Source organism: Motacilla alba, chromosome Z (assembly GCF_015832195.1).
Source record: "Motacilla alba alba isolate MOTALB_02 chromosome Z, Motacilla_alba_V1.0_pri, whole genome shotgun sequence".
Lineage (NCBI taxonomy): Eukaryota > Metazoa > Chordata > Aves > Passeriformes > Motacillidae > Motacilla > Motacilla alba.
In genome coordinates, this window is record NC_052046.1 from 7,401,110 (window position 1) to 7,424,650 (window position 23,541).

The 23,541-nt window shown below is 39.2% G+C and overlaps 1 protein-coding gene across 3 annotated transcripts in view; it reads right to left on the reverse strand.

Annotated features, from left to right (window-relative positions):
* The window catches only part of KIAA1328 (KIAA1328 ortholog), a 171,596-nt gene that overhangs the window by 39,555 nt on the left and 108,500 nt on the right, over positions 1–23,541 (reverse strand). For all 3 annotated transcript variants that reach the window (XM_038125884.1, XM_038125885.1, XM_038125886.1), the window contains 2 exons: positions 17,550–18,235; positions 14,647–14,742 (listed from right to left, as the gene is read on the reverse strand). In XM_038125884.1, the coding sequence (XP_037981812.1) occupies positions 14,647–14,742; positions 17,550–18,235 (782 nt within the window). The remainder of the gene's footprint in view (positions 1–14,646; positions 14,743–17,549; positions 18,236–23,541) is intronic.

Genomic DNA, 23,541 nt, shown 5'->3' on the forward strand with positions numbered 1-23,541 from the left:
AAAGAAGAATAGCTGTCATTTATTAGACACAAAGAACAATTACTTGATAGGATGCTTTCTGACAAAAAGCAGATTGGTATTCTCATCATAGAAAAGGCATTGTAAAAAAACCCAGCACAGACCTCTGAGACTTGAATAATTTAAAGCTGCATTTGGTGCAATTTGAATTTTTCTTTAGGGAGGCAAAGTTAAATACCTTTAATTTGTTCTAATTATTTCAAATTTGCAAGTTAATTATGGCTGATCATTAAATAACAAAAAGGACTATCGTCTCCATAGAGTTTTACCTCCTACCCTCTGCATTACTTAAGCTAGATTTTAGTATGCATGAATTAACTTTCTAAATAATCACACGGTTTGACTAAATGGCTCAGTAAAATGAGCTCTGATCCTCACAATAAGCATTAATGGACATTAGAAAGGCTATTGGGACCCATGTTACTTACATTATAAGTATTTTTAATGGGGTCTTATTTACTAATCTTTATGTACTGTTCAAGTTAGGGCATCATATAGATACATTATTCTGCTTTAATAGAGGAAAGTCAGATCTTCAAGATACTAAAATGTCCACTTAGAGCCAACTAAATTCATTTTTAAACTAATGCAGGAAAACTCTGATAGAATATAACTTGTTTTAGCTGGTGATCCTGATGAATCAATCCAACATAATGGCAGCCTTGCTCTGCAAATGGAGTTTTGCAGATCTGTTGAATCGCTAAGCAACTCAAGCAGCTCAGGCTCTTGCCAGAGTCGTGCTTACTATCAGCATGTGATTTACTTCACCCACGAGGCTTCCTCTCCTCCCTGCTCCACACCCAGCATTCAGCTGACTGGGTTCCCAGTCTTCAATCCCAGATTTGGATGCTCACCTTCCACTGAACTCTGATCTTTCCATGCATTTTTCAGTGTGGATCAGTGGCATTCAGAGAACAAGACTATGTTGTAACTACTCAGAAACCCGAAATGTGAGGCAATTCATGCCTCCACTATGTATGTTCAACAGATGGCTGCCTTAATGGTACCCTACTGCACTCTGCTGAGGCAAGGGCTTGCGAGTTTAACCATTATCAAACTAACAGATTGCCGTGGTAGGTTAGCTCCAAAAGCAAACATGTTGGAATGTTATTTTCCTGTTCCGTAATTTCTGTTTTAAAAATAAAATAATTAACAGTTCATGTGTGCAATCTGCTGCAATTATATCAGGCCAAGAATGCATAACACTTAATGATGCAAAACTGGTGATAAGTAGACAACCCAAGCAATACGTTTTTGTAGCTGGAACCTGAATTGCCATTTCAGACGCAGTTTGACAAACAGGCTGAAAATTGCTTCCTCCCCTGCCACTTTGGCTGGGAGTGTTTTCCAGCCAGAGCAGTTTCCAGAGTCAGTTCAGTATAAAGCAGCAGCACTACAAGCACTGGGACAAAAGAGAAGATGCCGGGATCTTCTTTTCAGTAGGGGTCCAAAATTAGAGAAGTTCACATCAAGCTTGTTATCAAACAGCACTTTTGAAAACCACCTGTTCCAAAGTAGGGCTGCTTGGGAGGTTGTTTGTCTGCATAGCAAATAAAAAAAATATTTCTGGGGAGAAAAGAAGCACTGTAGACTTTGGATGCATGGATCTGAAAACAAATGGCAGTAGTCTACAGAACAACCACAACTTTTCGAGTCCTCTCAAGTGGAGCTGAGGAGAAACATGTCAGAAGGTACCAGCTAGCACAGCAGCACACGGGAAAGAGAAGGGCGATTGATCTACTTGCTACTGTTTTGTGCAGGGTACACAAATCCACAGGGCAGCTGAGCAGAGCTGGAAGGGAGGTAAGAGAGATGCAGGTGAGGAGGAGAAGCACAGTGTGAACCTCAGGGCAATCTCTCCTCCCTGAATGCCATCACCCTTCCCTTCCTAAAAAATGCTTTTCTGGCTTAGCATTTTTTCCTCCCTTTAAGAAGAAGAAAAAAGTCCTATTCAAATACATTCCTTGAAGACCATATTCAAGCCCAGAGTGAGATTTCATGGGCCAATTATGAAATCTGGCATTTTGAGGTTTATGTTAGATGCATCAGCATGTTAATGGCACTGCTGGGATCCAGTGAATGTCAATAAGAAACAGCTGCTTTCCTTTCTAGAGAGCATGTGCATTTAAAGGTTTAAGATCATAGAATCATAGACTTGTTTTGGTTAGAAGAAACCTTTTAAAGGTCCCCTGGTCCAATCACCCTGCAATGAGCAGGGACATCTTCAACTAGAACAGATTGCTCAGAGCCTATCCAAAGTGACCTTGAATGTTTCCAGGGCTAGGGCACCCACCACCATTCTGGGCACCACTCACAGTGAAACATTTCTTCATCATATCTGACTTGAATCTGCCCATTAAGATGAAAAGCATGACCACTTGTCCTATAGTTACAGACCCTGTTCTAAAGTCTGTCCCTACCTTTCTTAAAAGAGACCACTTTAACCATTGAAAAGGTGCACTCATGTTTCCCCAACACCTCTCCTCCAGCTGTCTTCAGGACCACATCTGTCTCCCTTCTCACATATTTTTTAGGCAAAAGGCAGGAGGGCAGGGACAGGTAGGGAAACACTTCAACAGTCAGTGAGAGTTCTAGAACTGAAATATAAATATTATCAAATCTGCTTGTAATAAAAGGATTTTTCATCACAGAAAATAGACAGTGATTGCCTACAATCTACATGTTATTATGCAGACAATATATTGCTGAGCTGTCATGCAGAGATTTCATCTCTTACAGCACTCTTCAGGCTCAATGCCCTTGAATCCAGTAATGCCCATGGCTGTGTCAGGTTTCTCTGTTGTTTTTCGGGTTTTCCCCCCCGATGAGCTCTCTCTCAAATCTACTGCATTTGGTTTACTTTTCTCTCATCTTGGAGGAGATACACTGGTATCTATGCTAAATTTTTTTCCATAACTGAAGCTGTACCAGGGTACAGCAATCCATAGCACAGCTTCCCCAGACCACTCTTTCAGGGACCAGTTCCTTCCCCATTCCCTCAGTAGCCAGTGCTCAGATATTTAATTCCACCAGCAAGAACTGAGGCTACATATGCTCTTAATTAGCAATGACCTATTAGATCATACCAGCCATAGGTGAAACCCTAGCCCCACTGAATCAATCAGAATACTGTCTTTATTTCCAATGAAATCAGGACTTCACTTAATTTACATGGTTAGAGGTCCACTCGTATCAAGTATTAAGCTAAATTTAACCTAGAATTATATTCATGCCTTCCCTTTGAAGCCCTCTCCTTCCTCTGGTTTAAGTTTGCTACATTTCAACTCCCTACCAGCACCTTTCTAACATATCTGAGTTTCCCTAATAAACAGCAAAATTACAGCTGTGATTAATTTTGTATCTTTTCTGAATTCTGAGAAAATTCTAGTCTGTTTTCAGACAGTCACAGAGAAATGGCCATGGGAAACAGACTGGCCAAGCTTTAGCAGGGCAAAATTCTGTGACTGTTTGTTTGGCCTTTCTTACAGAGCAGAGCAGAGCAGCTGTCGTTCCAGCAAACTCTGCTGTCAGCCTTCACAAAAGGAAGTCATGTAAATGTCAAGTCACAAGTATAAAAACAATCCTTCCAAACAGTGTCTATATATCTAAAAAGCCTGCCTGGCTGTCACCAGTCAAAGCACCACGAGGAATGATGCAAAACCCTGTTTAGGACAAAGTTTTTGAACTATATCTAAGTACATCAAGCAGCATCAGTCTCTCCTTCAGAAAGAGAATCACATGCTCGTCAGCAAAGTGAATGCCAGTCTTACTGCCTTATCCAGCATCACTAGTGTGTGGCTGAGAGCCAGCCCCAATCACAAGATACCCATCGAAATGCCACATGCAAGCTATCTCCTGAACAAACATGCCCCAAATTGGATTGTAATTTGGTTGTGATAAAGGCATAGAAGAACAACACATCATCTCTTCTCTACTTGGCTGACCCGGAGCAAAAGGCTTCACAGTGGATGGGCTGCATTTCAAAACAGGCTGTGGCAGAGATGGGTCTGGGTATGCAGGTAACCGCCTTATGTCTTCCTTTGCTAAGACTATTAGTACGTAAGCACTCTCTCCTCTACAGAAGTTTCCAGACAGGCGGATAGGTGTTGATAACAGCAGCTTTCAGTAAATGAGCAGCAATTGCAAAAGCCCTTCTGCCCTTCTTCTGATCATAGATCACATCACGGAGCAATCATTTGCTAGGGGTAACTGACAATACAGCAGAGGAGGGACACACTGACAGTTGAACAGTAGATACAAGGTTTTCAGTATGCCCTACTAGTCACACATTCTGAAGAAATTCATATTTAGAGAAACAGATATTTAAGGTTGCATTTTTGGTGCAGGTATTAAGAGTTACACATGCACAGAAAATATGGAGTTTTGGAGGATCAGAACAATTGAAAAAGACACAGCAACTACAGTTGCTTCTTTTATTGACAAAGTTACACTTGACTGATGCTAAGTTTCAATGTTCAAGATACCAGTAGGATAAATTTTCACACCTGCTTTCTAAGTGATGAAATGAAGGAACAAAATTTCAGATTTCTCACACCGACAGAAATGACAATTAATAATCACTAAACTGGGCAAACACACATATCCCTAACGATATTGAGATGACTTTCTGGGTCATTGACAGCTCCTCCAATATCAGGGAGCAGTCTTTCATAAGTGCATCAAATTCCATAATAAACACAATTAGACTTTTTATACTGTCTATTCTTCTGAGGCTGCAGAATCTGATTTCTCTAACCAGGAATCATTGCCTCTGAAAACAACACAGAAGCACCCTTACGTACCCATATTTTTCCATGAAATTTCTGTCCTCTTATTTTAATCACCTTTATCTTAACCACAAGATGATTGAATCAAGCATGCTAAGCACAGGTTACTACAGGTTTTTAGGGTTATAGTCTGTTAGCGTCAGTCTTACAAATCTTGCGACTATTGAATCTGGAAGCTGTGGTGTTTTACTCATTCCAAAAAGCAACTTGACTCCTCTGCCAAATAAAAACTTGACATAGGTTTTGATTTTTGATAAAAACAATCAAGTTAGAATTTTGCCAGGTCTGTAACTACAAGTGTACATGGCATCCTAAATATTCTCATACTACAGCATCTTTTAAAATGGTGCCACACACTATCCCAGATCAGTTAGAAACACCCTTCCTGATGCATCTTCACACTTCATTGGCCTTTTTTCCATAATTAAATCACATCTGTGGGACATGGTCACTCTATGATTAAAGAGTATATTAATGATTTACCACTACACTAGTACTCATCCATATTATATTGCTTAGTAAAATGAAAACACTGAGATTGTTTATTGATCTGCTTTAAAAAAATCCTATAGCCTGAAAAGAAGCAAATATAGAAGTTGAGACTTTGGACTTTACTCTGATTAGTAGATTACCATGCCCAACAGATGCAGATTTGACAAGATAGCTCCTGGTAAAGATTTAAAATAACAATTTTAGTCACTTCAGTTGCCTTAAATTCACTGAAGTTACATATTTCACAGGGCATGTTTGATGGCTAGTGACTGTAAAATCAAGTATTTATTGCAAGAGCAATACAGACTTAGATGCCTAAATAATGGCATACAACTATAAAAACCATGGCCCTGGGCCCCACAGAAAAAGCAACATACTACAGATTTCCCTTCAGTGCATATATTTTATGTGAATTTGACAGCACCACCAAATACTGACTCAACCAGGATGTTTAGGAAACAGATTTAACACGTTTTTGCACTTGTATTTAGAAAATATTCAGATATAATAAAACTGAAGCCAGACGGAAACCACTGCCTCACAAAAGGCAGTTACCACAGAGATATGTGTTGGCATTGCTCTGATATCCAGTATCAAGGGGAAGAACAAAGGGAAGAGCTCTTGGGACAAGGCTGTTTGCTGTGAAGCTCTGGGCTCTGGGCTGACAGTTCTCAGCCTCTGGAAACCCTTTTGGTCCAGACACAAGTGATTTTTGCCATCTTAGAGCTACCACTACTGATTTTTGGGCGTGAAAGTCTACCTTTTCATGCGTTTGTTACAACCTGGTGGAAACATGTGTCCAGAGCAGATGCCACAAGTGCTGCTCTGACACTGTGACATGGGTTCAGGGGTTTGCATTATTTGTGCTGCCAAACCATCTCAGCCCTATTGAGTCCACAGTTGGTGTATAAACTTAGCCCATCTCTCAGAGACATGGTTTGCTCAAAAAGGATGCAAAGATGTAAATGGAGATTAAGGAAACACAGAGATAAAAAGAAAAGAAGGATTAACTATGCATTGATCAAACAGAAGAGCATGTAGTTATACAAAGAGGTGAAGTCTGGCACTATTGATAGAAGACTGAGGACGCTTGCAAATTGTTTTGTTTCAAACTCTGGTGAGTGCTAGAAGTCACATGGAAGTGTTTCCATAAAGAAGAGCTGATGGCTTGTCACTGCAGTGGAGTTCTAGTTCTTTTCTCTCCAGATCACCAATGAGATCTTTTGAGTATGGTTTAGATTTCAAGTGAATTTACCAGGCAGAGACCATCTTTGTGATCAGTGTGAAGAAACACATTGGTTTGAAACCCACCAAATTGGGATTGAGGGCAGGGAGGGAAAAAGAGCACTCTTAAAAAGCTGAGGATAAAAAAAAGAAGGAAAAAGATAAAATGTAAAACAAAAAAGGCACTGTCAGAACACACAGATGGAGGCAGAAGTCACCACAACATGGCCCAGTGGTTCTAAAAGACAGAAAGCATTAGAGAATGTAGTAGCAGCAAATGGCTGAAAGTTAATCCAACACACAAAAAAATGAGTGCCACATGCAGAGTAAAGAAGAGGTGGTGGCAGAGAAAATAAAATAAGAAGCAGCTTTATGGCTTTTAACAGACGACTGGCCCCTGAAGGTGAGTTTAAAAGAAGCAAAGCAGACAAGACCTGAAGAAGCAGCCAAGATACCCATTTGGAAAACTTATTTTGAAGTAGGTGAATGAATACTGAGCAGTTAAAGAAGACTTTAGAATAGTCAAGGTGAAAGAAGAAGGGCTAACGCAAGGGGTGGTTTTAGCTGTTGACACAGCAAAAGGATATTTTGGCTGCCAAGGAGAAGGAAACTGCAATAGCTGTCAGCAGCCCAGATGCATGCAGAGAAGGAGAGTGATCCTGAGGTTATGAATCTGAGTGGCAGGGAGGATGTGGCATTATCGAAATCAGAAGTGAAGAGAGATTCAGAAGAAAAAAGTAAAGAGTTCTGTTTTGGCCAGATTAGGAATGATCTGAAGGCAAAACAACTGGGATTATGTGTCAGGGAGGCAGTCAGATATGCAAGACTAGATGGAACAGAGCAGAAGGTTTAAGAGTTATTGGCAGGGAGATGATAGCCAAATCCGTGTAACAGGATGTTGTCATCCAGTGGGTACAGAAATCTCCAGTCAAATCAAGGAGTGACTAAATCCCTTCCCTGCCATTTCACAGAGGTTCCTACCTAGTTTCAAATAAAATTATCTAAAATAGTGCTGCAAAAACATGCATAAAAAAACCTGACTTTCCATAAAATCTAAAGATCATACTGTTTCTAAAACTAGGGCAACCACTAAATGAAAGTTAACCCGAACAATAACTTTAGCTAAACTTCAGGTCACATGCATTTAATATAATGAGATGAGGAATATGAAAAGGCCATTCATAATGGAATTCATCGAGTTAGGAATGCCATGCTTAGCTGCCTTATAACATATAATTAATGATCCTATAAAAATCCAGCAGTACGAACTCTCCTGGCTGCCCGCAGAACTGTTCTTTATGCTGGGTAGGGCAAGCAAGCATCTGCTTCCGCAAATACTGCCCTTTGAGAACCTCAAAAGCTTTTTTCCCCGTGTTCCATCAGGGACCACAGTGCCATTTCCATGACACGCTGAGCTTTGAACCATTACCCAAATCAGACTATAGCATTTGGCAACCCAGTACACATCTGTCACGATAGACTGGTTAGTGGTCAAATGTTAAAGAAAAAGTCATTAACTCTCTTCCATTGCTTCTAATACCCCACCTTCCTCCAGATTATTTATAATCCCCACTAAACCCACCCTCTGTTTATAGTCTTCTAACACAACAGTGAAATGCATACTGCCTGGAGATCTGTGTTGCCTTATACCACTCCCAACCATTTGGTACAACAAAAGATGTTCTCTCTCCATCAAAAGGCCTGATCCCTCCTGAAGCATTGATGCTCGAATTCAAGGTTAAAGGATTAAGGCCTCAAGCACTGGGTACCAGAGGAAATGAAGCCAAATATCGAAAGAAACACAAAAATCAATCCTCTTCGCTGCAGGAGCAGTGTGAAGAACAAATCAGCTGGGCTGAATCTAAAATTTTCTCTGCGTGGCTCTCAAAAATTAGCACTTTTATAAATATAATGGGTAGTCTGCAAAGCCTCTGCACCCGTGCAAAGCCACAGAGTTCAACTCAATACATCAGTATGGTCAGGGAAGTTTTATGCCAGAATAATTCAGTGGCAAATACACAAAGTACACTTCAGAGAGAGAAAGAGCTGGGAAGTGAATGAGAGCACGTGTCTGCAAATCTGCAAGTGGCAGAACCTAATATTTACTAAAGTTTGCCTTTTGCTTCAATTCTATGACTGCTGAAGTGCAGCCAAGGTCACAGGAGGGGTGGGGGAGTGGGTTTTAGCTTAGTGTAGCTGTGATCATGGGCAGAACAGCAGGGTACAGAGGATTTCTTGCTTAACTTTGTAATACCAATAGCTTTTGTTCTTAGTCCTGCCCCATCAGTTCTGATATAAACTTTAAATGGCATGAAAGTTGTGCGGGTGGGTTTAAAATTTCCTGATTCAAAATTACCTTCCAGAACATTTTGTTTTATGAGGTTTTTCTTAACTTTTCTAACTGATAAATTTCTGGGACATATGAATGTCTAGCTGAAACAAAATATTCTCTTCATCCAAGATTACACATAAAAATAAAAAGTAACAAAACATTATGTCTGGAAAAGTAATCTGCTCCAATTTATAAAAATAGAATTCAGGTTTTCAAAATTCAATTCAGGCAGTAAACTAACAGTGTCTACATTTTCCCATAAAGGAGGCATCTGCAAATGACTTGCAAAAATGTCTCTCACTGTCTGCAAGTGTTGGCAAGGAACAAACTCCTTCAGGAGATGCATACATTTCACATATTTCAACTCAAAGAAAAAATTCTCCAAGCATTTTCAGTTTTGATGTAGGATATTACCAAACCAAACCCATGCAGAACACTGGCAGCAAACACAAGTTTTGTGAAAATACCGAAATATATTTTTTAACAAGCCTGTTCTCACTAACTGCCCTCCTGAGCTTAGCAGTGTTTCTAATACCTGAGAGTCTGTGCTTTCTGAAGACCTCGCCTACAGGCTGAGTGTATCTGCCTATGGAAACTACTTCTGGCATCTCCTGCTTACATCTTACATCTCCAGTCACTCAGTAGGCTTCCTGCTCAAGGTTACTTTGGACTGCAATGGGAATGATGTAATACTGCTGTGTGCAGCAGACGTGATCATGAGAACAGAATCAGCATAATTCAGGTAAATGTTAGATAGGCAGCTTGAAATCACTGTTGCAGTTGAAAGTAAACCTGAAAATTGGATTAGTGAAGGAACCAGGTCAGCAGAAATGAACTCCACTCTCTCCAGTCCGATAAGGATCACTGCCTACCCTAACAAAAAAAAACCCCAAATTTAAATACATGCATACGTATATGTAAAAAATTGCCACACTTTATGTTTTTAGTAACCACATCAGAAAAAAAACCTTTGCCCTGTACAAGAAAACCTACTACCTTCAGAGTCTGCACGTGGCACTAATGAAGCAGAAATGTGTGTCTAACTCTGACTGTACTCTCCCATACGTCACAGCAGACTCCAGCAGCCATCTGTTGGAAGGATGCTGTGCCTATATATAGCCAGACACCACCACGAGAGAAAGAAAAACTCATATCTGCACCTAATTCAGCGTGTGAACTATTGGCAGATCTGCAAGCACCGTTTTTTTTACCGGCCAAACAAGTGTTCGCTCCACAAATATCCTATCTAAAAATGATACAAACTTCAATGTAAAATTATCTGGAACAAGAAAGTAACTTGGTTGTTAAAAGGAGCACTAACAGGTGGGAAAGCAGCTTCCAGATACACAGATTTTATGGGCCATTTGCAACCACAGTTGATTTCATCCCAATTTAATGTGCCAGTCTGCCAAAACAGCAAATAGGAAAAAAACAAAAATCCCAACAAACTATATTCACTACATTTCTAAAAGTTGGCCAAGTCCTATATAGATACACCTCAAGACATCAAGGACAACTTAGAAATGACCTGAAACCTGGGAGTCTTGCACAATGAGCCAGCTGCAGCCCTGGTGGGAGTTTCTCCTTCAGAGGCTCAGGACCTGGACACACCTCAGGACCTGGGAGGTGACATGCTGGAATGAAGAACTGAAAAGAAAACTCCTCTTAGGAAACCAAATGGGTGCTACCATTGTTCTTCAATTCTCTTCTCCTCAAAAACAGGAGGAATGGGGCCAGCAAAAGTCAGGCCAGCAGTAGCAGAGCCATGCGATTGCGTGTGATTTTTATTTTATATTTAAATTATTTGGAGGGGGGAACTGAATGAACAAACCTGGATATGCCTGGGACAGCAGGGGGAGCTGCGAGTCTGCGTTCCTCTGCAGGTCTATTTAATTGCATTGAATATTTGGACAAAAGCACATCACCACAGAAAGATGCCTGCATGTCTAACAAGCCTCAGAAAAGAGAGTTCATAACAAAGCATTAAACAAGGAGCAACAGATAATTGTCACCTTCTCTCACCAGATAATAAAAATAGTTACATCATAAACATAAAAATCTTTTAAAAGACCCCTGACAGCACTCCTGCCTGGAAATATCACCATAGCAATGAGCAAACAAGTACAGGGAAAGAACCACTGAATCCTGTGTTTGATATTTTCGACTAACTAAAAATACAAACCGGCAGAAATATGCATGGGTGATGTAGAATGAGGCACACAAACATAAGAGCCTTCAGTGAAATTAAAGGTGGCAAATTCCACCTGCAAATCTTTAATACACCAAGAAAAAAATCCTTTCACCAGGTAGCATACATTGAACGAGTGCCTGCAGATAACTGTAAACACATCTGATAGCTGCTGTATCCAACAATTCCTATTTAGAACGCTTTGCATGGGTTTGTGTAGAGGCTCAGTGGCAGAATTGTGTGAAATCTGAGGCAAAGATGCCTGTTAGAGTGGAGGCAATAAAGAGCCACACTTGCAGAGCCTTATAGCAAACCTAAGACTCGGAAAAAGCAGGGAATCTTGAATGTTAAGATTTAGGCACACAGCAGCACTCTGGGGAGGGGTGCTTGCAAAATGAAAAACTGTGTCTCCTCAAGCTGGTGCCATTAAATAAATCTTATTTCCATGCCATTCAGATCAAAGTTAAGATTAAATGAAGGAGGGAAGAGTTTTAAAATTCCTTTCCCAGATGCAGATGTCAGGAGCACACACAAAAGCAGGTGCTGGGTGTATTGATCCTACTGAATACGCATGGAGTGGGTACTTGAGCATGTACCAAGCATCTGTGTCTGGGAGATGGAAAGCACTTTGTAAAAGGCTGTTTTATGCTAAACAAATGCATCAGGTTATGTTTTTATTTTGAATATTTTAAAGCATCTTGCACATTGGGGCAGACTTGAAAAGAAATTATACAGACAACTTGCCATTAATTGCACAAGCTACCAACTCTGTAGCTGCAAATTGTCTCTGGGCTCACTTAGGAGCACTCCAAGCTACTCAAAACTGTCCTCAATAAAACCTGCTCTGACTGCTGCACCTTAGAGAAATGGAAACCCTGAATCTGAAGGTAGTTCAGGTCCCAAATGCTGGCCCAGCTGCAGCTAGGCAAAGGGACAGGCACATTTCTTCTCAACATCAAGGAAGGGACAAATCTAACACTGCAAATTCCTACTGGAATAGGTATCCAAACAGGCTGAGATGGACAATGCTTGCTGACAATGACAACAAAACTACCTTAATAGCACATGTAGAAGAGAAAACAAAACACCCTTTGAAAATCTGGCTATAGTTTGAAGTGGCCCCTGAGATCAATGTTTTCATTTTCACTAACAGATTATGAGGAAACTCTGTATCAGAAATCAAACTCTGCACTGTATTTGCTTGTGGAATCTTTTTTGCTTTCTTCAATGAGGGAAAAAATTAATCCCTACAGGAGATGACAAGATGCCTTTTAAACTACATACCTCATTTCTGACTACAATTACCTTTCAATAGTCTGGCACAGCTGCATTCTCCTATTTGCTTTTTTTTTTTTCATTAAGGGTTCCTCTATTATTTGTACCCATGCTATATGGCATTTACGCCTGGCAGTGTTCCCTTGTCTACAATTCTTCCTACAGATAAGTAAAGGATAAATTGCAATTAGATTTTTGTAATTGTAGATAATTAACTCAAAATGAGTTGTTAATTATATAAAAAACTAATGTTTTTCCAGTTCTTGATTATATTATTTATTTTACTTCTCACTTCAGTAAGTTTCCTATTTTAAAGTAAACTTTTCCTTTAAAATACCAGGATATTTTTAAAGCAAGTTTTACTTATTTGAAGATGAAATCAAGTTCTATACTATGAGATTTGCTAGAAAACCTCTTATGTATGAACTGGAAGTCAGAGAGGGCTGATTTTCCGTTAGTGTTCTGTTGGCATTAGCTGTAAAAAGAACTGTTTGATAGGTCAATTAAAAAGCAAGCACCACCACCACAAAAAAAAAAAAAAAAAAAAAAAAGAAAAAGAAAAAGAAAAAATAAATTTAAAAAAGAGCCACACATCATAAAAAAACCAAAACTAATTAAAAATAAAAGCAGGAAAAAAAACACCAAAAGAGACAGTTAAAAAAACAATGTATGTCTACCAGCTCTTCCTCTTTTCTAAGACATGGCCACACACTCACACACTCTCCCTCTCTGTACTGAAGAAAACATCACTTACATATTCAAATGCATAAAAGAGATAAATGGACTTGTCTTCTACGGCCTCTTTAAGCCTTACATTAGAGTAAATTATTTAGGGACCATTCATCTGGTAACCTTTGCAAAACTGAAAATGGCATATAAGAAGAAAAACTTCCAAGTGTTTTGCTGCCGAACTTTGTAACCAGCTGGCATGGCACCTTGAGACTGCTCAAACACACAATAACTTTGAAAAATTACAGTAAATTAAACCAGGGGAATGAAGATAGGGTGGGGAACCTTTTGAAATCTGGGACTCTCATTTTGTTAACAGCACAGGTTTTCTTCATTTTCCCTGTTAGAATATGTAGATATTTGCAGGTTTTTGGTAAACTGTTGCCAAGAAGCTCTGCAGATGTTCTAGGTTACATTTTTCCTCCAAGGGGCTTAATGCTGCTGCATCTTAAACATGTCATGACTCTCCATCTTTTTTGCTGCAGTGATAATACTTTGATCACTTCAGCTCGTGTGAAAATGAAAGAAAAAAAGCACCCGAATACCACAAAATTATGCCAGTAACTCACAGCAGCCAAACACCTGGTTAAGCAGTGAAGTATTCCAAGAAAATTAACAACTCCTGCTGGAGAGTTCTGTAGAAAAAAAAAGGCTTATCCCTTTTCAGTGGAAAGGGATCTCAGAAAGAAAAATAAAATTAGTATAACAAAGCTAAAAAATAAGCAAAAACAAGGTATTGGACTCTTAATTTATAAATGAATTATCAGTTCTTCCAGTATTCTCAGAACAGAGTAGTTTATTACTTTGAGGTATTCTCTAGTTGCTAAAGAAGAAGTCATTCAAAGCACAGCTGCTCATCATGTCCACCTTTCTTTGGTCAAAAGAACACCTATAGTTACAGCACAGAACAAGCTCTTACTTTCTGAGAAAAGGAGAAAACCTTGCCAGTTTTTATTTGTTGCTTTCTTAATAAGCCTGAATCTTTTTCCAGCGTTAACTTGAACGCGACAGGATAGGAGAGAAGGAAAATACAATAGTGTACTGATTGAAGTTTTAAATAGCAAGCAGGGTGGAGATAAAGAGATAAATATTGGCTTAACTCTGCTTCCAGTTATTTCAGTGGTGGTTTGCTCTGACCACACTGAAGTAGAGGTGCAATGAGAGGTATTTAAAAAGCAAGTAACTGTCACCAACCATGGAAGATCTATCTGAGAGTTAAAGGATACTGTATTATTTACATCAGGTCCAAATACAGACTAAAGAGATGTTCTGATCTTAATTTAAAAAGTAACAAGCAGCACCTAGATCAAAGAACTAAACCTAAGATTTTTTTTAAAACTCCATTTTGCACTGGGCTAAGAGGTGGCACACAAAACCTGAACCCTCTTCACGAAGTCACCCAAACTTTGAGTAATAACAGGTCAGAATAACTATTGAGTTGACTCATAAAACACAGCAGCCAATGAATTTGACCCTTCCTGCAAAAAAAAAGCTCTTAATCTGAAACAAACACATGAACAAATACACTTGGCAGGCAACAGCACACTGTCAAGAAGATATACTGACCCTGTGAAGCACTTAGAAGTGAAGAGAGAAATTACCTTAGCCCCATGCTGCTGCCATTCATCATCAGAGCAAGATCTCTGGGTGCTTCAGCAATGGGCACATCTTTTGAGCCAGGTACATGGCCTCTAACCCTGGAAAACACACATTAGTTGTTTCTGCAGCTAGTCAAATCACACCAGAACTTGCCACTAAAAGGTGACCTATGTGTCTACAAACAGGGCACTTTTATACATTAAATGCTTTAACAATTATCTTCACACTTTCAAATATACCTTTGTATTGGAAGCCTGGTTCAGGCCCAGTGCCTTTGCTTCTAAGGGCTAGCACTGGGACAACCCTAGCCAGCGTAACTCAGTTGAGTATTAGCAAAAACAATAGGGAAAAATCTGCAGTCTTTTTGTTACAGAAACAGAAAGGTTTCTTTTGCAGATTACAGCACCAGAGCTCAAAGGCATCATGCATAAACAGCATTGTACAGAATTTGTATAAGATGGTTGTGTGTCCTCAAACTATGGCCCAAAAATGATGCTCCATTCTTAACAGATCACTCCACCTTCTCCTTTCTCTCCAACAAAGACAGAAAGGTCAAGATAGAGGTATTTCTTTTTTATTTAACTAAAATTCCTGTTTCCAAGCTTTGCTTTTACTGGGCTGCTCCAGAGAGGCTTCAACCAGGAAAAGCCACTGAACTGCACATACACACACCATTTTTGACAGCTGAGCAACTATTTCACATAGAGAGTAGCTGCAAACTGAAAGTACTACAGTCATGTGAGGCTAAGTAGAGAAATGTGGAAAATTAAAAGCAGTTATGATGCAGTGTGGCAGAAAAAAACTATCAACTCATACTTTAGCTAAAAGATTAAAAGTTTGTTGCCAATAACTGCAAGTGGTCAAACCTCTTATTTGTCATTCAATGACAATGGACCTTAACCAGCACTCCACCCAGGCAGAAGGACAGACAAAAATAAACATTATCTGGAAAATAATTTTTCTTGTATTGTTTTTTATGTTATGATGTTCTAACTCAGTTAGAAGCTCCTGACAATGAAGCAAAGGGTATTTGAGCTTAGCTAAACAATTTTTTATTGTTAGCAGTATATAAAATTACTCTGTTACCAAGTGCAAAATGAATTATATATTTGGAACTGAAACAGAACTGTGATTCCTAAGAGATTTACCTCTAAATATCAAGCATTTAATTCTAAAGATACTGAAATATTTTTAAGAGAAAACACATTATATTCTAGTTGTTTTCTTAGAGAGAATATGGCAAATCTGACTTCACATGCACCTGTGAAAAGAGATCACAAAAGGACAAAGTCCTCAGATTGGTCATATATGGTTTTTTTTCACAGAATTCTTTTTAGGTAACTAAAGCTCTGTAAATCATAAAGGGCTTTCTTCAGAAAATAAAAAAAGAAAAGTAGCTGCAATAGATATAATGGTACTAACAACCACATCATTACAGATATTTAAGGTGCATTTTTTTTTCTGAACTTAACGCCTCCAAACCTGAAAAATTTCCATTAGGAAAAAAAATGCACCAAAAAATTCAGTTTGTATGTCCTTCATATCTGCTTGTTTTTCATTAGAGGGATGCATGCATAGAATTAAGGTATTTGATGATTAAGAATCCATCTGTTCCTACTTAATTCTCACCTGAAGTCATAATCCTTTGTTAGCAACTTCACTCATTTTCAACACACACACTTGTGATTTGCTCTAAGACAGGTACTTTTAAAGCCACATAAACACATTATTTTCAATGTAAACAACAATCCAAGAAGACAAACAAAAGATGACCAAGATTACAGTACTCTCTTTTACAGTCTGAAAAGTAACCAGGGGGATGAAATGAAGAAGGGAAAGTGATGTATTCCTCCATGGTGGTTACAGTACACGGATGTAAGAAGTGGGTCATCTAAAGCAGACTCTCATGGGGTGCTGTTAGCAGCTGCCACACTAAAACAGTATAGAAATATCCATCCCTGTGAAACACTCCTACCACCTCTTCCAAAAGACTGCAGATTTTTCCCTATTGTTTTTCCTTTCTAATGCTGAAATTATAGTACTCAGCTGAACTGCAATGGCTAATTCAACCTGTTTCCATTCACTGTTCCGCTCACTTTAATAACATCATACTAAAAAAAAACCCAGTTGTTCCTTCTTTCTCAAAGACTATTTAGATTGTCAGGAAAGTGCTACCTTGTGCAACAAACTCACAGGCCTTCATCTCACATTTCTATGGCTGCTCCATCTCCCTTCAAGTTTTAAGCACATAATGTGCCTCAATCTTGGCATTCTCCCTTTTCACTAACATCACTGGAAGAAAATGTCTTCACTACACTGTGCTCCCTTCCTCTTCCATAAATATATATGGGGAAAAACCCGATATATTTATGTATATTTCACATACAAAAATACATATACACACATACGTGTATGTGTGTGTACATATGTAATGATCTTCATCTTTTCAGTAAAACACATTCCTTCCAGTCCCAACCTAGGAGGGTCCAGCACTTCAAAACTGACCTTTCCAAGGAAGGGAGAATGCCACATTTATGTCATCCATGCTCACACTGCTCTCTTGCCAAATGTATTGTATTCCTTTCAAGTGCCTGCACTAAGATCAACCTCTCATTTTCCTCTACTGCTTCTCTTTTCCAACCTAGTCTTTTAGCAGTGTTTTTCTTCTTTCTTTCTACCACATACTGTTTTCCTCTGCTGCTTTCCGCAGCTGTCATGCTGCTTCCCAACAGTGTACACTAACTGAAGTATCCTCTCCTCTGAATCACTCTTAGAAATTGTGCCATAAGCCTTGCCTGTCTTGTTTTGTTTATTTATTGTTCTGTTCTCCCACATAAATCAACTATTACCCATGTGCTTATTAGAAATTTTAGAATTTTTTTAAAATTTTAAGTCTCAAAATCACCTGTTATAATCCATATGAGATTGGTGTAGCTGCTGTTGTTTTAGGAGCAGTTTTGCCTCTTGCTTAGTCAATAAATGTTGGAGTCGTTCCTTTTCAATTTCCAGCTCCATTTTCTGAAGAAGCAGTTTCTGCCTTCTTTCTTCATACAGTCTTTTAGCCAGCTCTGTTTCCTTAGGGCCTGAGTCTGTGCTGTGATTCAGCCTAGAACCTCGACAGTGCCTCGAATGATCATAGGTCTTGTGAACTGTCCCCAAGTGTTTTCTAAGTACCTGGCTGACATAGCAGCTCTCTTCCATGCTCCCTGAGCTCCCCACATGCCTCAAGGCACAGCCATGACTCACTTGCTGAGGGCATGCACTCTGAATTTCACTTGCCCTCTGGTCCACCTCCTGAGCTTGCCTTACATGGTGAGGGCTCCTCTGCTTGGCTGGGGAAATCACATTGTTGCACTTTCTGTGCAAGTCATTTTCCATTGCATACTCCTTCAGACACTCCTGATGGCTGTAATGCTTTTCAGTCCTGTAATCATGGTTATTTCTGCAAGGCTGAGACAACACAACACGAGCTGGGCTTACAGCCTGCAGTGCTCTACTGTTCTTGTGAAGAGTCCAAGGTCCCCCAGCTCCCAAGTAGGAGCTGTCCAGCCCCAAAGAGTGCTGCTGGCACAAGGTCTTCTTAGTGGATACCTGCAACAGGAGAAACAATTTCCTATAAATCACTAAAATCCATCTTTGTTCATCAATTTCCCTTGGTAAATGTGTTCTCCTCCAAACAGAGCTGCTGGTCCATGCTGATGGACATACAGCCAAACCGACAAAATGTTTACCAGAACACAGACACAAATGTGCTATCAAATGTACATTTCATTCCATCTACACAAGTGTAATAAATGTAAAACTACTGTCTGCAGGATCCCCAGCATAAAATGAGTCACTTCAGAGTATCAAGTAGTTGTGAGCATCTAGGGTTACATAAAATCAACTTGAAGAGTGGCAAAAAACATTAAATGTTAAGGTTTGAAAATGTTTAATTTTGAATACCGAGCCAAAAAATCCATTCAGCCACTATAAATACTCTTTGATTGGCTATTACACAGCAGGAGATTTGATGTAAAACATTTCACCTTGCACTGAATGGTATATTACTTACCGCTGGAAATTTGATGAGAGTTTTTGAAATATCTTTACAGAAACACAGATAAAAACCAACTACTTTCTGTAAAAAATAGTTGTACATCAAAAGCTGTCATTTAAATACAAAACATGTTTAAATACAGCTATAAACGTAAGTGATTTTTCAATTAAGCTGGGCAAGTGATTATAGTCTGATAAAACTCTGAAGAAAACAAGCAACTGTAATTCACATTTGTCAACCCAGTACAAGCGAATTCTAGTGGTTTTGTTATAGTCATGGATATTATGTAATAGACATCACAATCCTAGTTACATCCTGGAGTATCTTTGCACTAAGCCTCATCTCGGCAGTTAAGCATTTGAGCTTTTAGGAACATCACAACAGCAGTGTATCAGGCACACACATTTCTTTTGCTAGAATTGCACATTAATTTCAATAACAAACTGAATTTAAGCTCCTCCAGCCTTTGGGACCTTCCATAAAGATATGGGACTTTTTAATTACAGAAGCCAGATTTGTTAAAGATAGCAAAACCACTGCAGTGTAAGTGGTTTAGCGGGGAAATTTGGAATCCACTGATGAAAAGAAAAGGTATTTTTTGCCCTCTGGGAATGCTAACAATAGAGAGGCATTGTGCACACAGAGTGCAAGAGAGTCAGACAGACCCAAACCACTCGAATTTAGGAATCCAAGCAAGTGTCCAGCAATGATTAGAAGAGAGATATAATACAAATCTATGCAGCATTTATATGTATAATTTAGGTTCTTTTTTTAATAAATAAACAAAACACCAAATATACTCTGCTGCCCTTCAAGACAACCAATTACAAGTTTCTTGTAGACTTCACAGAATGTAAATTAAATGTGGATTAGCACCTGAATACTGATATTTTATTATTTCCAGTTTTGTGCATACAAATATATCCTCTCTCCCATGTGATTGAAAGCCAAGGATGTCATGTTTTGCCCCAAAGGGCTCAGTGAGTTGGAGGCATTTGCATTAATGTCAGTGCTAAATGTCTGAGGAAAGTCTGGTGCTTGGACTGGGTGAATAGTGCAGGACACTAAAATATTTTAAAGTCAGAGGGGCTGGCAGGGCAACTGAGCAGAAATGCAACATGCTGCCAAAAAAGATGGAGTTTTGTTATTTATTATTTGCAGCTTGCCATCCTTGTTGGCAATATTTTCCAAACAAATAAAGGCTACAGAGCCCTTTTAATCTGAATTAGACAATACAGAAAAGGACGATGCAGTCTCTCATTTCTCATTTCACCTGTTTCTGGTTATAGAAAATTTAGGGCACCTACAGGAAGAGGCTTTCAAGGTGGAGGGTTCTCCAGTCCCCATGGACAGCAGAAGGTCTCAGATCTGAAGATATTCTTAGAGCATCCTGGCAGTGTAGGGTGGTCACAGAAAGCAAACACCTGTCTTTCTGCAGCCCATAAATAGTAGTTAAAAAGAACACACATAGAAAAAGGAAACTCAAAAGATAAAACGTCGGAGAACACCACCTTTATTTTAGCAGTTTGCTGACTGAAGAGACAAGAGAATTTAAGAAATCTAAGCACATGAATGAAGATTTTACAAAATAATCATCAGGTTTAAGAATAAAGGTCCACATTGCAAATTAACTTCATGGCTGAGACTCTATTACGAGTCCCTGAAGGCCCTAAAAGAGAGGTACCAGTTAGCATTTGTTGACCTTGGCCGCCATTAAGTCTGCCCTGATGGTCTCAGAAATGGCATTGACATTTAAAGACTTCATAACAAGGCAGAGAAACTTTAATGTTATTTCACAGATACAATATGTTTGCAGGGGGGAAAATTCTCATTAATGTCATTGAATGTGAGTGGGATTTTCTTATTCCTTTAGAAGGAGGAGGTCATGTTAGGCAGAAGACTGAGTTCCAACATGACTTTGATGGCTACTCAGTACTTTTCAGGGTCTAACTCCAAAGAAGAATTAACTATTGGGAGTCAGAAACTAGTCAACAAGTTTTTTTTTAGTAATTTGTGAGTTTTCTGCTAAAGCCATAATTGAAAATACAGCTGGATAGTAGATATTGCAGGGAAAATGGACTGAGATTTACACTTTTGAGGGATGAAAAGAGACTGGTGCATTGACATGACAGATCTGCAAAATGCAGGCCAGGTAAAGGGGACATGTAGAGGAAAGAAATATTCTGAAGACCCACCTACTCCTGTGAGTCTAAAGACACACAAGCATAAGGAATCAGGTAATTTTACAAGATGAGTTTAAGAAAGATATGGCCTACGGGACACATGGAAACTATGACGGGCCATGGTGGAACAGCTGTGCTTGCTCCTCCATGGAGCTCTTCCAGGCTTGCTGTGCTGTATTTAAAGATACAAGTTCCTTTAACTGAGGCTTAAACAAACTCAGACTGCTCCTTGTAAGGTAAGGAGTTAATAAAACTTGATCAGATGTGAAACTCTTGTGAAACAAGGAGATACTAAAAATGGTTTTAATAATCTTTAGAAGGATTTAAAGACGGAGACACGTGTGGCAGTCTACAAAGTCTTTACTGCAACCCCAGTAATTTTTGCTCAGGGATTCAGCACAGAGCTTAAGCAAACATCCAGTCCTTAAAACTACCTATGAACAGACAAACAGTGCACCAGTTTTATGCACGCAGCATTATGATCTCTGCAAATTGTTCTTAAATGCAACTTGTGTGCTTTGCAGTTCTAATTCACAGCGCTGGCAGAGGAAGCACAGTTACAGACTGACTCCAGCACAAAGGGCTTTGTACTGCAAGGGATGAACTAGTAACGAAGCATATCTTTACAACACCAGCACAGGCAAGGTCCGGACAGATTCCATTACATGTACAAACATATTTAAGAAACAGCCCAAAACCATTCCCTTGAGAAGTCCTGCATTCTGAGGGACAAAAGCTGGAGTCCCAGCTTTTGTAAATACAATGTAAAATACAATGCTGTTAGGGCGCAGAGCAAAATTGCTAGAGATGTTAACAGCATTAGGAGTTTAGTTCATAGCACCCGGGACTGTATTTTTAGCTGAAATATGTCTGAATACTAGCAAAAGAGACACTGAAGCAAAATAATTCTCAGATGTATCTTGAGGACATTTCTCTAATATGGATTTTCAGCTCAGGAGTTTCTTTTGGTGGGGTAGAAAGAGTGGAAGGAACATGTTGATTCAGAACTAGTCCCTTTTGCTGATCTAAGTGGGCATGCTGAAGGAAACCAAGAAGAATGAACAAAAGCAGCAACCAGAGGAGAAATACAGAGATTTAAAGATATTTAAAAATGATGCAGAGACACGCAGAAGCACCTTCAAGAGCACCATGGGCACATACTTAAGATTCTTCACCAGTGTAGCTGTTCTTCGGACATGATCAGCAAAATTTATTAGGAAAAATTTGTTCATTGGAAGCACCGTCAAGTCCTGGCACAGGCTGTCCAGGGCAGTGGTGGAGCCACCAGCGCTGGAGGTATTTAGGAGACATGCAGATATGATGTTTAATGACCAGTTTTAGTGGTGGACTTGGCAGAGCTGAGTTAATGGTTGGACTCAGAGGTGGCTTCCAACCTAAACAATTCTGTGACTCCATCAGTGACCCAGATGACACCCTCACTAAGGTATACAACCTAAACCTGGAACTCAGTCACCACTTTGACTGCTTGATATATGGGTCTCATCTGAATAAAGCCTGGCTTTGGGTTTCAGGTCTACCAACAGTATAAGCACTTGCTTTTGTCAGCAAAATGAGCTTATTATAAATAAGCTCAGATAGGATATTCAGGCAACAGAAATGCTGTTTTAAAGAACAATTACATCAAATTATAGGACTATTTGAAGTACATTACTAGTGATTAAGGAGCTACTCTTTCCAAGATTCTGTAAGAATTTATCAGGGTGAATGAAAAACCATAAAGATTTTTAAATATATTAGTAGGATCTACTGAAGTCTATAAATTTTTTTCTTTAACTCATATAATCCTGTGTTAAAATCTGTACCATAAATAACCCAATATCAGTTATTACAAAGTGCCATGTAATAGTACAGCAACTGTCTGTGTCACTACCGAAGATAAATACAGTAGATAACTCCTAAGGTAAGCCAACCATTTTTCAAGCAAGAAACAAAGCACTATTTTCTGTAGAAATTATGTATAGCTATGATTGCCATATTCCACTGAATAAAAGAAGTGGTCTCAAATGAAAAATACTGTGACTGACAGCCACCAACCTGTATTTTTCCTGTAGAAATCTACTGAACTCAACATACTGAACAGGCATAGTTAAAAAAAAACATAGTATCACATCACAAAAAAGTGAATCTATAGCTGCTAGCTGACAGCAGAGGAACACCTCCTATGTTTGTGCTGCCTTCAGTATTTTTCTCCTCTTTGTTAAGAGGGTTTGAGCTGGCATGCCAGGTGCACAAAAAACCTGCATTCAAAGTAGCATGTGAGCATTTGCTGGCGCTCAGCTTTAAGTGTATATTTTGCATTCATAAACATGCCACCCTTCTTCTCCAGCTACCCAAACACTGTTGATAATTGCTAACAAAGGCTCCCATTTCAGATCAGCAGACTGGCTTTACGCTGCCTGATAAGGCAGTTAATAATGCAGTGCTCCAAGAAAACTAAAGAGAGGTGTCTGCATGCCGAGTCTTGGAAGTCACTGTGAGCAAAATGTCCATTAAGCCCACACGGTACCCACATGTGGCAGTGCAATACCTGGCCACTAAATTTAAGCAAACATGTTTGCTTTTCAAAACAAAAATGTATCATTCCTGTTTGCACTACAGAATCATGCCACTACACTAATCTTGACAGTACCAGGTCCAACTATTAAGATTCAATG